Source organism: Pseudonaja textilis, chromosome 1, assembly GCF_049901715.1.
Source record: "Pseudonaja textilis isolate UNSWEBS1 chromosome 1, rPseTex1.2, whole genome shotgun sequence".
NCBI classification, from domain to species: Eukaryota; Metazoa; Chordata; class Lepidosauria; order Squamata; family Elapidae; genus Pseudonaja; species Pseudonaja textilis.
Window position 1 is genome coordinate 182,153,213 of NC_141990.1, and position 14,093 is coordinate 182,167,305.

At 37.9% G+C, this 14,093-nt stretch overlaps 1 protein-coding gene across 2 annotated transcripts in view; it reads right to left on the reverse strand.

The window, feature by feature from the left end:
• Window positions 1-14,093, reverse strand: part of PPP1R1C (protein phosphatase 1 regulatory inhibitor subunit 1C) — a 57,434-nt gene that overhangs the window by 18,987 nt on the left and 24,354 nt on the right. Inside the window, exons 3-4 of one of the 2 annotated variants that reach the window (XM_026696722.2) lie at window positions 8,246-8,286; window positions 4,102-4,173 (exon numbers count right to left, since the gene is read on the reverse strand). In XM_026696722.2, coding sequence (XP_026552507.1) covers window positions 4,102-4,173; window positions 8,246-8,286 — 113 coding nt within the window. The remainder of the gene's footprint in view (window positions 1-4,101; window positions 4,174-8,245; window positions 8,287-14,093) is intronic. The other variant, XM_026696721.2, reaches the window with a different exon arrangement.

Here is a 14,093-nt window from a genome sequence, read left to right on the forward strand (position 1 = left end):
CGTTGATTTAATATTTTGTATTAGGTTCAATTCAAACATTACATAATATAGAATAACAGAGTTGGAAGGGACCTTGGATAGCTAGTTCACTAACTACCTCAAGCAGGAGATCCTATATCACTCAGGACAAATGGCTGTTCAATTTCTCCTTAAAAGCCTCCATTGATGGACCAACCACAACTTCTGGACACAAGTCATTCTATAATTATTCTTACTGTCAGGAAATTTCCCCTTAATTCTAAGTTGGATCTCTTCTTGATAAGTCTCCGCCTGTTTCTTCTTGGCCTTCCCTCAGATACTTTGGAGACTAGTTGACTTACCTCTTCTCTGTTACAGCAGCCTTCCAGTACTTAACAGGCTATCATGTCACCCCTAATCCTTGCCTACATCAGATTAGACATACTCAATTCTGCAACTGTTCGTCATATGTTTTAGCTTCCAGACTTCTAATAACCTTTGTTGCTCTTATCTGCACTCTTTCTAGTGTCTCAACATCTTTTTTTATTGTAGTAACCAAAACTGGATGCAGTATTCCAAGTTGTGGTCTTACCAAAGCAGTATAAAATGGCACCAACATTGCATGTGACCCTCTGTTGATGCAACCCAGGACTCCATTGTCTTTTTTGTCAGCTGTGGAATCCTGTTGTCCACTAGGAATCCTAAAACCCTCTCACAGTTACTGCTGTTGAGCTATATACCAGCTATTCTATACCTATGCATTTGGTTTTTCTTGTCTAAGTGTAAAACCTTACTTTTTCATCACGGAATTGCATTTTGTTGGGTAGGGCCCTATCTTCTAATGTGTTGACTATTCCTATTCCCCACCCCCATGGTGCAAATTTGATGAGTTCTCCTTCTATCCCCTCATCTAAATCGTTTATGAAGATATTGAACATTCATTGGCCTTGCTTGGGCATTCTGTCTATCATGCAGCAAAGTTTATTTGAATGCATTAGTTAGTTTTGGTGCATAGATCAAAACTTGCTGATCAAGGCCAGCCTGCCCCAAGGGCTGAATTCAAATTCTCAAAAAGGGAGGATGCCTTAGCTTAGGTGGTGCAAGATAGTTATTATAACTCTATCAGAATTCAGCTGAGAGTCATTCACTCAAAGGGTCAAGTGAGAACAAGTTATTCAAGTACAGATTGAAGCTCCTGACCTTTTCTGCAGATAACATACCAAATTACAATACATATAATGTGTGATTGATAGAGCAAATGGATATATTGACATTTTAAGAATTTGGTGGGTTCTTAAGAAAGTGCTACTAAGAATTCTCGTAGTTTACACCATGGCTACCACCATGGTCATGGCTGACCACAAAGCCAAAAAACAAACTAGTGAGATTCCTGTCCATCAATCTTGCAACACCACCATCCCCAGAAGCTCATAGTCAACTTCCTAGTTTTTCTTGGGTCTCTCTTTTTTTTTTCTGGATGGGCAGCCAGGCATAAATGGAAGCTGAAGCCAATCATGCTTATTTTCTAAAAGAGCTCTGGGTATAGATGAAATCTAAGAACATAAAAATAAATAAAATAAAATAAAATGAGCATGATGGAAATGAAAATGAGCATGATGGACTGCTCCTTTTTAAATGTGCTTAAAGTTGAAAAATATTATGAAATATAAAAAGTGTAGTAAGTTATGTGTACAAGGAACATTAGAACTCTTGGTTGCCATTCTCATATAGTACAGCAACAAGATATTTTTCTTCTGGTCAGTTCAAATACATGAATTAAAGTTGTTTCTTTATATCTGTGATGGGCAATTTCTAAAGGATTGGAGGCATTCATGTTTCAAACTTCCTATGAGGGATAAAGAGTCATCTGATCATTTAGTGATGTGTTGATTATACTGGAAATAAAATGGATCAGAGTCTATAGTTAAAGAGACTTCCTGATAGAAATTCAGCACAATTAAAAACCACTAATTTCAATGGCTATTTGGGAGTAATAGAATATAGCAAACCCCTGTAAAGCTAAAGGCTAATGTTTCGACTTGAGCCATGCTAGCTACCCATATTTTCAATTTAAGGAAATATTTAAATCCTAAGGAATAAGGAACATGACAGACATCAAGAGAGACTTATGCAGGAGTATCATTGTCCACCTTTGAAAAAAAGTGGTATCTATCATTATGAGATAGGTCATAGTTATTTTATTAGCATTTTTTTAAAGCTATGTGTGTTCCTTGAAAACTGATCAGTAAAATTCTGATCTCTTCTATCAAACAATTCCATCTAATAGGATTCAACTCCACCCTGAATCAGATGCCCTGACTCTGTTAGGCTTTCATAAGGCATTGAATACCTGGTTGTCCACCCCCCACCAACCCCTGCAATAGGTCAGGATGACTGCAGAGCCCATCTTTGGTGATGTCTGATTTCTGGCTATGGACGTTTTTTCATTGGATGATACACTCAGAGGGGTGGGGTGGGGGAAACAGGATCAAGGGTGACAGTGGATTACGTATCTCAGAGTTGGCTACGCCCAGATTAGTGCCAGATGTAGAATGTTACCTTCAAATAAATCCTCTTTAGTTTTGAGAGTGTGGCTCAAGGCTCATGATTTAATTGGAGTAACTGCCGGAACCCTGACAATAACATCATGGATGTTATCTGTGGTTTTAATTTTTAAAAAGTATTTATGATTGTTGTTAAATGGATTGTTAGCCACCCAGAGTTTCATGGCTAGTGATCTGCCCTAAAAGTTGAATAAATAAATAAAGAGATAAGATAATTGCTTGGAAATGAATTAGGGAGGAGCCCATCCTTCACCTGTACAGTACCAGGGAAAGGATTGACATGGGTTTGAGGTTCCAGCCTTTCTGAATCCCCTTCCTTTCAATCCCAAAGATGCTTTTTTCAAAAGGAAACTGGATTTCTTCGGGATTTTTTTCTCTTGAAAACATTTTGCTTCTCATCCAAGAAACTTCTTCAGTTCTGGCTGAATGTTGGGGAATAGAATTATTATTTTTTATTTATTTGATTTGTCAATCGCTTACAAGATATAGGTATAAGAATAAACATAGTTTTGAATACATGAGATGAACACTTATAAGAAAAATAAAAAGAAACAATAGGATAGAGATGGTAAGCACGATTGGTGCGCTTATGCACGCCCCCTACAGGCCTCTTAGGAAGGGGGTGAGGTCAATAGTAGACAGTCTAAGGTTAAAGTTTTTGGGGTTTGAGGAAAAAAACCACAGAGTCAGGTAGAGTATTCCAGACATTGACCACTCTGTTGCTGAAGTCATGTCCTGCAATCAAGTTTGGTGCAGTTAACCTTGAGTTTGTATCTATTGTTTGCTCTTATATTGTTATGATTGAAGCTGAAGTATTCATTGACAGGTAGGGCATTGCAATGTATGATTTTATATACTATATTTAGATCGGACAGAAGGCAGCATAGTTCTAGGTTTTCTAGGTCTACAGTTTCAAGTCTGGTGGCATAAGGCATTCCTTGGCAGTCATCTAATCACTCTGAAAGTTGGTTGCTGGTTCCCTGAGAGTCTTTGAGGTAACTTGGGGGGGGTTGGTTATACTCTCAGGGTCACCTGAATCAGAGTGCAAATAGGTGTGGAACCTTCTTGGGACCGCTGAAAAGACTGTGTTGTGTAGACAGAGGATAAGTGGTGTCATATCACTCCCACTCTGTTGAGACAGGACTGTTGAATTCTAATATAGACAGCCTCTTTGACCCCTCTTTTAAACCAGTGGAGACCAGCTGAGACTATAAATAAACCCCCAATTGGCCTCAACAAGGCCATTAAGGAATATAAATATTACATTCCAAATATAAATCCTTCCATTTCCGACCATTCAGCCGGGACTGAAGAAGTTTCTTAGATGAGAAGTGGAATGTTTACAAGGTGGGACCCAAGAAAGTCCAGTTGCATTTTGAAAAGCACTTTTTGGACAAACATGACCTGGATGATTGAGAATCTCCATAGACTTCCTTTCAATCCATCTTCAAAAAAACATCATCAGAGACAGAGGCTTCTATTCCCTTCATGTGATCATTAAGTTCTCCAGTAATGACAGAACAGTAGGAAGATGGTGACAGCCAGACCCAAGAGGTGTTTGCATAAGAAGAAACAGTACCTGAACAGTACCTTTCATGGCAGGCGCAGTGTAGACACTCTGCTTCCTCTGTTTAGGGGAGACATTCTGTGACTGTCAATAAAAAGAATGATCTTTTAGTGCAATCAGGAGCTAAAGAAGATATCATATGCCAGTCTACAGGGAGGGAGCTTCTATAGACCCCTCTTCTCAACACAGGTCTATACTGAGTGTAACAGTATAAGAGAAAGACCTTGAGGGGTAGATCAAAGAATTGCTGCCTAGGGAATGATCAGATAAAAGAGAACACAGACCCAAAGCTTTATAATCAGTAGAAAAAGAAGTTCATGAGGGCCTTCTCTAGCTTCTCAGACTATGAAGGAGATGGTATTTTTAAACCTGTCAGCTTTTTATTTATTTATTTTATTTGGTTTGTCAATTTATTTTATTTGGTTTGTCACAAGATAATAGGTATAAGTAAAAACATAGTTATGAATACATGAATACATCTAAGAAAAATAAAAGAAACAATAGGACAAGGATGGTAGGCAGATGGTAAGATGGTAAGAGGAAACATCTCCAGGTGATCTAATTCTACTTTATTGTAAGACAAGATTAACCAAATCCTGAAAGTATAAATGTTCTGCCATCTACAGTCTGAGAAGCTAGGCAAGGCCCCCCATGAGCCTCTTTTTCCACCCATTATACAGCTGTGGGTTATACTCTCTGAACATTCTTTTGCATTATTTTTGCCTGAAGGTCTTTCCTGTATCATTACACTGAGGAGGCCTCTTTGTTCTACCTTTGAAGCATCTTCTTGATCTGATCTCCTGCAGTAGTTGCACTGCAATATTTTCTGCCTTGTAGCTTGAAGCAACATAGCAACAGCACTTAGACTTATATACTGCTTCACAGTGCTTTACAGCCTTCTCCTAGCGGTTTACAGAGCTAGCATGTTGCCTCCAACAATTTGGGTCCTCAGAAGGATGGAAGGCTGAGTCAACCTTGAGCCTGATGAGATTCAAACTGCCAAATTGCAGGCAGCCAGTAGGCAGCAGAAGTAGCCTGCAGTCCTGCACTCTAATCACTGCACCACCGTGGCTCATAATCCATTCCTTATTTGTCTTTGAGAAATTTCAGAAAAATTAATACCAATATTTTAGGAGAAGGCCACGTTCTTTATTCCACCCCTTTTGGGGGTGGGGTACACAATCAGATTGTAAAAAAAAAAAAAATCAGATGGAAACTGGTGGCATCTTTTCCAACTAACCAATTTTATTAAAAGGCTTTCATGAGCTACAATTCACATTTCATCAAATGCTACTATGTATTAACAGGTCCCTCCTCCAATGGTGTCTACCAACTGGATGTATTGCTCCTTTTTTGGCTTTGTTCCCCAAAACCTGGAAATTAGTATCAGATTTTTAAAGCTTCCTGGAGTTGCTCAACTAAGCATCCAAACTACAATAATAAACAAAGAAAGAAAGAAACACTGTTGGCTTCAGCTAATGGCATTTTGGCAATGTGAAATAATAAATTCTCATATTACTTCTTTAAAGAATCTCAACCTAAAACACCATATTCCATTTCCAAAGAGTTGTGTAGGGGTTGTTGTTGTGTATATTTTAAGCATATCCTTCAAATCAAGGAAGATTCAGCAGCTCTATAAGCTGCTCTGTGAAATATAAAGTGGTTCATAATATTTTATGTTAATGGATGGAAAGATACTTCGTATGAATAAATTATTGGATGCAGATAGAGAATGCTAACCATATTCATTGTGTGATGGGATGTTGATCATCATCATTTAATGCTTTTAAATGTTTGTACCTAAATTTGGAAAAAAAATCGATAATGTTTCTTGCTATTAAAAGTAACACTGGCCTATTTAAATTTTCAGAAAAAAATTAAATTGGTTTGGAACATACTGTATAGAGGACAGAAAGATGGGAAAAACACACTTCAGGATTGACATTATATTGTCTGGATAATTATTTTTCTTTCCTCTATTTTCTTTCTTTTGGAAAAAAAAATTCAGAATTCACAGGCAAGCATGAATCCTTGCATAATTAAAACAGCATTAATGATATGCAAAAGGAAGATGTCAATAATCTTGGTGGAAGATTTGTAAATTAAGAACATTAAACAAAGATGGATGTTATACAAACTTTCCAATGAGGATTGCACATATAGTACTGATGATGGAGGAAGGAGAAAATAGAGGAATAGAATGAAATATCTTGGAAAGAGGGCAAGATGACGAGCAACATTTTTGCAGCCTCCATCTTTTTACATAATAATATTCAATTTCAATTCAATCAGTTTCAATAACAGCAATAATAATTTATGATTTAATTTTCAGCAAATACACTGCTCAAAAAAATAAAGGGAACACAAAAATAAGACATCCTAGATCTGAATGAATGAAATATTCCTATTAAATACTTTGTTCATACATAGTTGAATGGGCTGACAACAAAAATTATCAATGGAAATCAAATTTAGCAACCCATGGAGGTCTGGATTTGGAGTTACATTCAAAATTAAAGTGGAAAAAAACACCACAGGCTTATCCAACTTTGATGTCCTTAAAACAAGTCAAAATGAGGCTCAGTAGTGTATGTGGCCTCCACGTGCCTGTATGACCTCCCTACAATGCCTGGGCATGCTCCTGATGAGGTGGTGGATGGTCTCCTGAGTGATCTCCTCCCACACCTGGACTAAAACATCCCCCAACTCCTGGACAGTCTGTGGTGCAATGTGGCATTGGTGGATGGAGCGAGACATGATGTCCCAGATGTGCTCAATTGGATTCAGGTCTGGGGAACGGGCGGGCCAGTCCATAGCATCAATGCCTTCGTCTTGCAAGAACTGCTGACACACTCCAGCCACATGAGGTCTAGCATTGTCTTGCATAAGGAGGAACCCAGGACCAACCGCACCAGCATATGGTCTCACAAGGGGTCTGAGGATCTCATCTTGGTACCTAATGGCAGTCAGGCTACCTCTGGCAAGCACATGGAGGGCTGTGAGGCCCCCTAAAGAAATGCCACCCCACCCATTACTGACCCACTTCCAAACCAGTCATGCTGGAGGATGTTGCAGGCAGCAGAACATTCTCCATGGCATCTCCAGACCCTGTCACGTCTGTCACATGTGCTCAGTGTGAACCTGCTTTCATCTGTGAAGAGCACAGGGCGCCAGTGGTGAATTTGCCAATCTTGGTGTTCTCTGGCAAATGCCAAACATCCTGCATGGTGTTGGGCTGTAAGCACAATCCCCACCTGTGGATGTCGGCCCCTCATACCACCCTCATGGAGTCTGTTTCTGACCGTTTGAGCAGCCACATACACATTTGTGGCCCGCTGGAGGTCATTTTGCAGGGCTCTGGCGGTGCTCCTCCTGTCCCTCCTTGCACAAAGGCGGAGGTAGCGGTCCTGATGCTGGGTTGTTGCCCTCCTACAGCCTCCTCCACATATCCTGATATACTGCCCTGTCTCCTGGTAGTGCCTCCATGCTCTGGACACTACGCTGACAGACACAGCAAACCTTCTTGCCACAGCTCACATTGATGTGCCATCCTGGATGAGCTTCACTACCTGAGCCACTTGTGTGGGTTGTAGACTCCGTCTCATGCTACCACCTGAGTGAAAGCACCACCAGCATTCAAAAGTGACCAAACCATCAGCCAGAAAGCATAGGAACTGGGAATTGGTCTGTGGTCACCACCTGCAGAACCACTCCTTTATTGGGGATGTCTTGCTAACTGCCTATGCTTTCCACCTGTTGTCTATTCCATTTGCACAACAGCATGTGAAATTGATTATCAATCAGTGTGGCTACCTAAGTGGACAGTTTGATTTCACAGAAGTGTGATTGACTTGGAGTTACATTGTGTTGTTTAAGTGTTCCCTTTATTTTTTTGAGCAGTGTATGTATCATGTGTACTAAATCCTTTTATTTTTATTTATATTGTGGGCCTAACTCTCAAAATGACATTTATTAATAATAAATAAGTGATTTAATAAATGTCATTGAGCTGATTGTGTCTTCTACCGCCTGTTTTTCCCAACAGACAATTTAAGAATATCTCTGCTGCGGTACAAGAAGCAAAGAATTAAGACATTTCTGAATGTTTGCCAGACAATGCAACTGTAATTTATGTTTTAAATTGCAATTAACTTACTTCATCTTGGGAGTTGTTGTTCATTCTCTTCTCATCTATTTCTGCAGGATACAAAAACACAATTAGAAGAAGAATTATATAGTAACATCAAGACAACATAAATCTACTCTAAAGTCAGTCTCTGGTGAATCCAATAAATTTTACTTTCAGGAAAATAGGTGCAGAAGCACAATTCAAGTAATGCAGCTGAAAGTCCAATCTAAGCAACTGTGATATACTGTTCTATCCATGCTTTAGAATATAATAACAAAGTTGGAAGGGACCTTGGAGATCTTCTAGTCCAACCCCCTGTCTAGGCAGGAAACCCTACACCACTTCAGGCAAATGGTTATTCAACATCTTTTTAAAAACTTCCAGTGTGGGAGCATTCACAACTTCTGGAGGCAAGTTGTTCCACTGATTAATTGTTCTAACTATCAGGAAATTTCTTCTTAGTTCTAAGTTGCTTCTCACCTTGATTAGTTTCTACCCCTTGCTTCTTGTCCTGCCCTCAGGTGCTTTGGGGAATAGCTTGACTCCCTCTTCTTTGTGGCAGCCCCTGAGATATTGGAACACCCAGTCCTTCTTTTCATTAAACTAGACATACCCAATTCCTGCAACCGTTCTTCATATGTTTTAACCTCCAGTCCCCTAATCATCTTTGTTGCTCTTCTCTGCACTCTTTCTAGAGTCTCAGCATCTTTTTTACATCGTGGCAACCAAAACTGAATGCAGTATTCCAAGTGTGGCCTTACCAAGGCATTATAAAGTGGTATTAACACTTCACATGATCTTGATTCTATCCCTCTGTTTATGCAGCCTAGAACCATGTTGGCAGATGTGGTATTCAGCAGGTTCTGACCAGTTCTGGAGAACCGGTAGCGGAAATTTTGAGTAGTTCAGAGAACCGGCAAATATCACTTTGGACTGGAGATTTTACAGTATTCTTCCCCTGCCACGCCCACCAAGCCACGCCCAAAGAACCAGTAGTAAAAAATTTGAATCCCATCACTGCATGTTGGCTTTTTGGGCAGCTGCTGCACACTGCTGGCTCATATTTAAATGGTTGTTGATCCTTCTCACAGTTACTACTATTGAGCAAGGTACTACACATATTGTACCTATGAATTTGATTTTTCTTGCCTAAATGTAAAACTTTACTTTTTTCACCATTGAATTTCATTTTGTTAGAGAGCGCCCAATGTTCAAGTCAGTTAAGATCCTTCTGTATCTTAAGCCTATCTTCTGGAGTGTTCGCTATTCTTTCCAGCTTGGTGTCATCTGCACATTTGATGAGTTCCCCATCTATCCCCTTGCCCAAGTCATTTACGAAGATGTTGAAGAGTACTGGGCCTAAAACAGAGCCTTGGGGTATTCCACTGCATATTTCCCTCCATATAGATGCAGTTCCATTGAAAACTATACATTGAGTGTGGTCAGCCAATTATGAATCCATGTGGTGGTTATGCTGTCAAACCCACCTTTTCTGCTTTATCTAGTAGTAGGTTATGGTCTACTTTATCAAATGCCTTACTGAAGTCCAAGTAAATTATATTGACAGTATTTCTCTGGTCAACTAATTTTGTCACTTTGTCAAGTGTCACTTTGTCACTTTCTTGGAAGTAATCCCTGTGCTTTTTCTTAGAAAATATTATGTTGTCAGGCTACATTAAATTGACTTCCTTATTATACTGCAATACTTATGATGGGGTGGAGCGTACAATTATTGTCAGGGCTCGATACAAAGGGGGAAAAGATTAAGTTCTGGTGTAAACTTTTGTGGTAATTTATATTCTGATTATGAACCCCAATATAAATTGGAGTTCATAATGTTTTCATCAAACATTCTGCAAGCGGTTTTTGCCCCTTTCTTCTTCTATTATTAGGAAAACCATGCTTCATTTGGTAAAAACACTGCTAGACTCTCTATCATGAAAGGGCATTGCAAGAATCCAGGTCTATGAAGATTTTCTTTTCACTGTAGAAAAGCTGAACAGAGACCAACACAATACAATTCACTCTCTCACACACACACACACACACACACACACGTGTTTCACTCTAAAATTTATATTCTGTACCCGTTTAAGGAATAGAAGCCATTCAACTCAAGTAGGTATAACTTAAAAATCTATCTTGACTTCCAATCCCATTTTGATTCCATTAATTCCATAAGCCTATGTCTGTTTTTAGCAAGATCTTGTTCGTTAATTCATCATTTGACTTATGAGGCATCTCCCGCTCAGTATCTCATCAAGCATTTTGACTCTGCTTAACTGTTTTTTTCCACAAGGCATATTTTACTGTGAGAAACTGTAAAGTGATTCAGAATTTTTATTTTTATTTTATTTACATGTTTCTTCAGTGTGTCAAACACCTTCCACCACAAAAACTCATGATGCTTTATTTTTCAAAACAAACAAACAAACGGTGTGTAGTTCAAGGCACAGAAATAATTCATTATGGTTCATGAAAATAACCCTCCATTTTTGGAGTGTGAATAAAGATTTCAAATAGATGTTCCAATTTATGCTAATGTTTACATAAGAGATGAGTGTGAGATTAATTATTATTACTTATGAAACTGAACTGGTTTTGCTATTTTTTAAAAAAAAAATGGCGTAAAACTAGCAAGTTATTTAAAGTGAAATTCAAGTAGTCCTCAACTTATAACAATTGAGCCCAACATTTATATTGCTAAGTGAGAAATTTGTTAAGTGAGTTTTGCCCTGTTTTACGACTTTTCTTGCCACCATTGTTAAGTGAATCCTTGTGGTTGTTAAATTAGCAACATGGTTGTTAAATGAATCTGGTTTCCCCATTGAGTTTGCTTGTCTGAAGGTTGCAAAAAATGATCATGTGACCCTGGGACACTGCAACTGTCATAAATGTGAGTCAGTTGTCAAGCATCCGAATATAAATCATGAGACCACAGGGGATGATAAGTGTGAAAAATGGTCATATAAGTCACTTTTTTCATTTTAACTTTGAACAGTCACTGAGAGAACTGTTGTAAGTCAAGGACAACCTGTAGTGTGTGCCTTGAGAAGGCATTTCAGACATTCAGGGATAGACTGAATCTCCTCTGCTATGGCAGAGAAAGAGAGATCTTAAAATCTCTGATGCCATGATTCTTATTTATTTGTCAATCGCTTACAAGATAATAGGTATAAGTATAAACATGAGTGAGAATGCAGGAAATAGGTACAAATAAATGGGGACAATAGGACAGGGCCGGTAAGCACGATGGTGCACTTATGCACGGCCTTTACAGACCTCTTAGGAATGGGGTGAGGTCAATAGTGGATAGTTTGAGGTTAAAGGAGTGGAGGTTTGAGGATGTAACAACGGAGTCAGGTAGTGCTTTCCAAGCATTCACCACTCTTTTGCTGAAGTTGTACTTTCTGCTATCAAGTTCGGAGTGGTTTATATTGAGTTTGTATCTGTTGTGTGCTCTTGTATTGTTGTGGTTGAAGCTGAAGTAGTCATTGACTGGAAGGACATTGTAGCAGATAATTTTGTGTGCTATACTGAAGTCCAATCATAGGTGGCGTAGTTCAAGGTTGTCTAAGCCAAAAATCTCAAGCCTGGTGATATAGGATGTTCTGTTGTGAACGGAGGAGTATAGTATGCTTCTCATGAAATACTTCTGGACTTGCTCAATTGTATTAATGTCTGACATATAGTGCAGATTCCAGATTGATGAGCTATATTTGAGTATTGGTACTAGCAAAAGTTTTGTATGCTCTAGTTAGCAATGCAATATTTCCAGAGGAGAAGCTTCGTAAGATTTGATTTACAACTCTTTTTTTTTTTTTTTTTTCATATAAATTTTATTGAATTTACAATTAAAAAAATAACATAACAACATTACATAAGAAACAGAGAGAGAAAAGAAGAAAGAAAGAAAGAGAAAGAGAGAGGAAAAAGAAAAAAAAGCGCTCGGTCTTATGGACCGAAAAAGGAGAAGAAGAAGTATAAAAGAGAGAAAAAAAAAAAAAAAAACAAAGAGACGGAAGAAAAAAGAAAATACGTTAAAACCAGACAAATATTCTTTTTGACAGTCTACAAGATCCAATTCTCCTACCTTACTTTAAATATACACATCTTATCGCTATTTATGGATATTTATGCTTATTTATGCTCATTGAACAGTTTATCTCTGATATAACCAATTATACCATGCATTCCAATTATTATCAAATGCTGAAGACTCTTTATTTTTAAGAGCTATGGTTAAATTGTCCATTTCTGCGCAGTCACATATTTTCTGAATGACCAATTGATCTGTAGGTAAACGGGATGATTTCCAGCACTGGGCAAATGCTAATCTGGCGCAGTTAGAATATGAATTATTATGTATTTCGTCTTTTTAGGAAAATGTTTATCAGAGATCCCTAGTAGGAAGAACTCTGGTTTGTATTCAATTTGATCTTTGGTTATCTCCTCCAGCCATTTTCTAATTTTTTGCCAGTATTTCTGGGCTTCTTTACAGGTCCACCACATATGAAAGTAGGTTCCCTCTATGTTTTTACATTTCCAACATTTTGGACTAGAGTTTGGGTTCATTTTCGCTAACCTCGAAGGGGTAAGTGCCATCTATATAACATTTTATACATATTTTCTTTGTACGCCGCAGATTTCGTAATCTTAATGATTCTATTCCAGATCTTTTCCCATTCTGTTAATGTAATGCTTCTTCCAATATTCCTACTCCACATTATCATGTTCCCTTTCACTATCTCTTGCTCTAATTCTACCTCCAATAAATATTTATAAAATTTAGAAATATTCTTTTTATTTGATCCTAATAAGATTTTATCTAAGTGTTGTAATTTGCTATAAATTCCAAACTCTTTGATATCTTGTTTGTATCTACTATGGATTTGTATATATAACCACTGATCAATTTTAAATCCCTGTTCCTGTAAGTCCTGTCGAGTTCTTAGTTTCCCTAAAGGATCTAATAAATCTTTATATTTAGTCATTTTTGTTATATCCAAATTGTTGGGATGAACCATTGCCTCCATTGTTGAAAGCCAAATCGAATTTTTAAATAATGTTTTTACATATTTTTTTCCAATTAGTTAATAGTGAATCTCTAATAAGATGTCTATGAAAGTACGCCTTGTTTAGTTTTCCCCACATCCCATAGAAATGCGTGCCATCCTCTCTGAAGGTCGTGCCCTTCCAAGGCTAGAGTTCTTTTATTCCGTAAATTGACCCAGTCTTTTAACCATAGTAAGTTGGCTGCCCAATAATATAATTCCCAGTTTGGAACGCTAGCCCACCTCTACTTTTTGCATCTTGTAAGGCCTTAATACTGATTCTAGCTTTTTTCCCTTGCCAAATAAATTTAAGAGTTACCTTATTTATATCATCAAAAATTTTTTTGGTAATTTTATTGGGATTGTCTGGAATAAGTAAAGGAGTTTTGTAAAATGTTCATTTTGATTGTGGCAATCCTGCCCAGTAAAGAAAGCTGCAACTTATTCCAGGATTCTAGATCTTTCTTAATTTGCTGTAACAGTTTATCATAATTATTCTCTTTGAGTGATTTACTATGTGGTGTTAACCATATGCCTAAATATTTGACCTTTTTGTTGCCTGTATCCCCATGGTTTTTTCTAATTCTTTCCTCTGGTTCTCTGTTAGATTTTTAGTCAGTAATTTCGTCTTATTTCTGTTGATCTTTAGTCCTGCTACTGAACCATATTGTTCTAGTTCTTTTATTAGATTATGTCCTTTCTCCATGGGATCCTCTAGGAAGAAAACCATATCGTCTGCAAACGCCTGTAATTTATATTCCTCTGCCTTGACCCTAACCCCTTGAATTTCAGGATTTTGTCTTATCCGCGTTAACAATGAT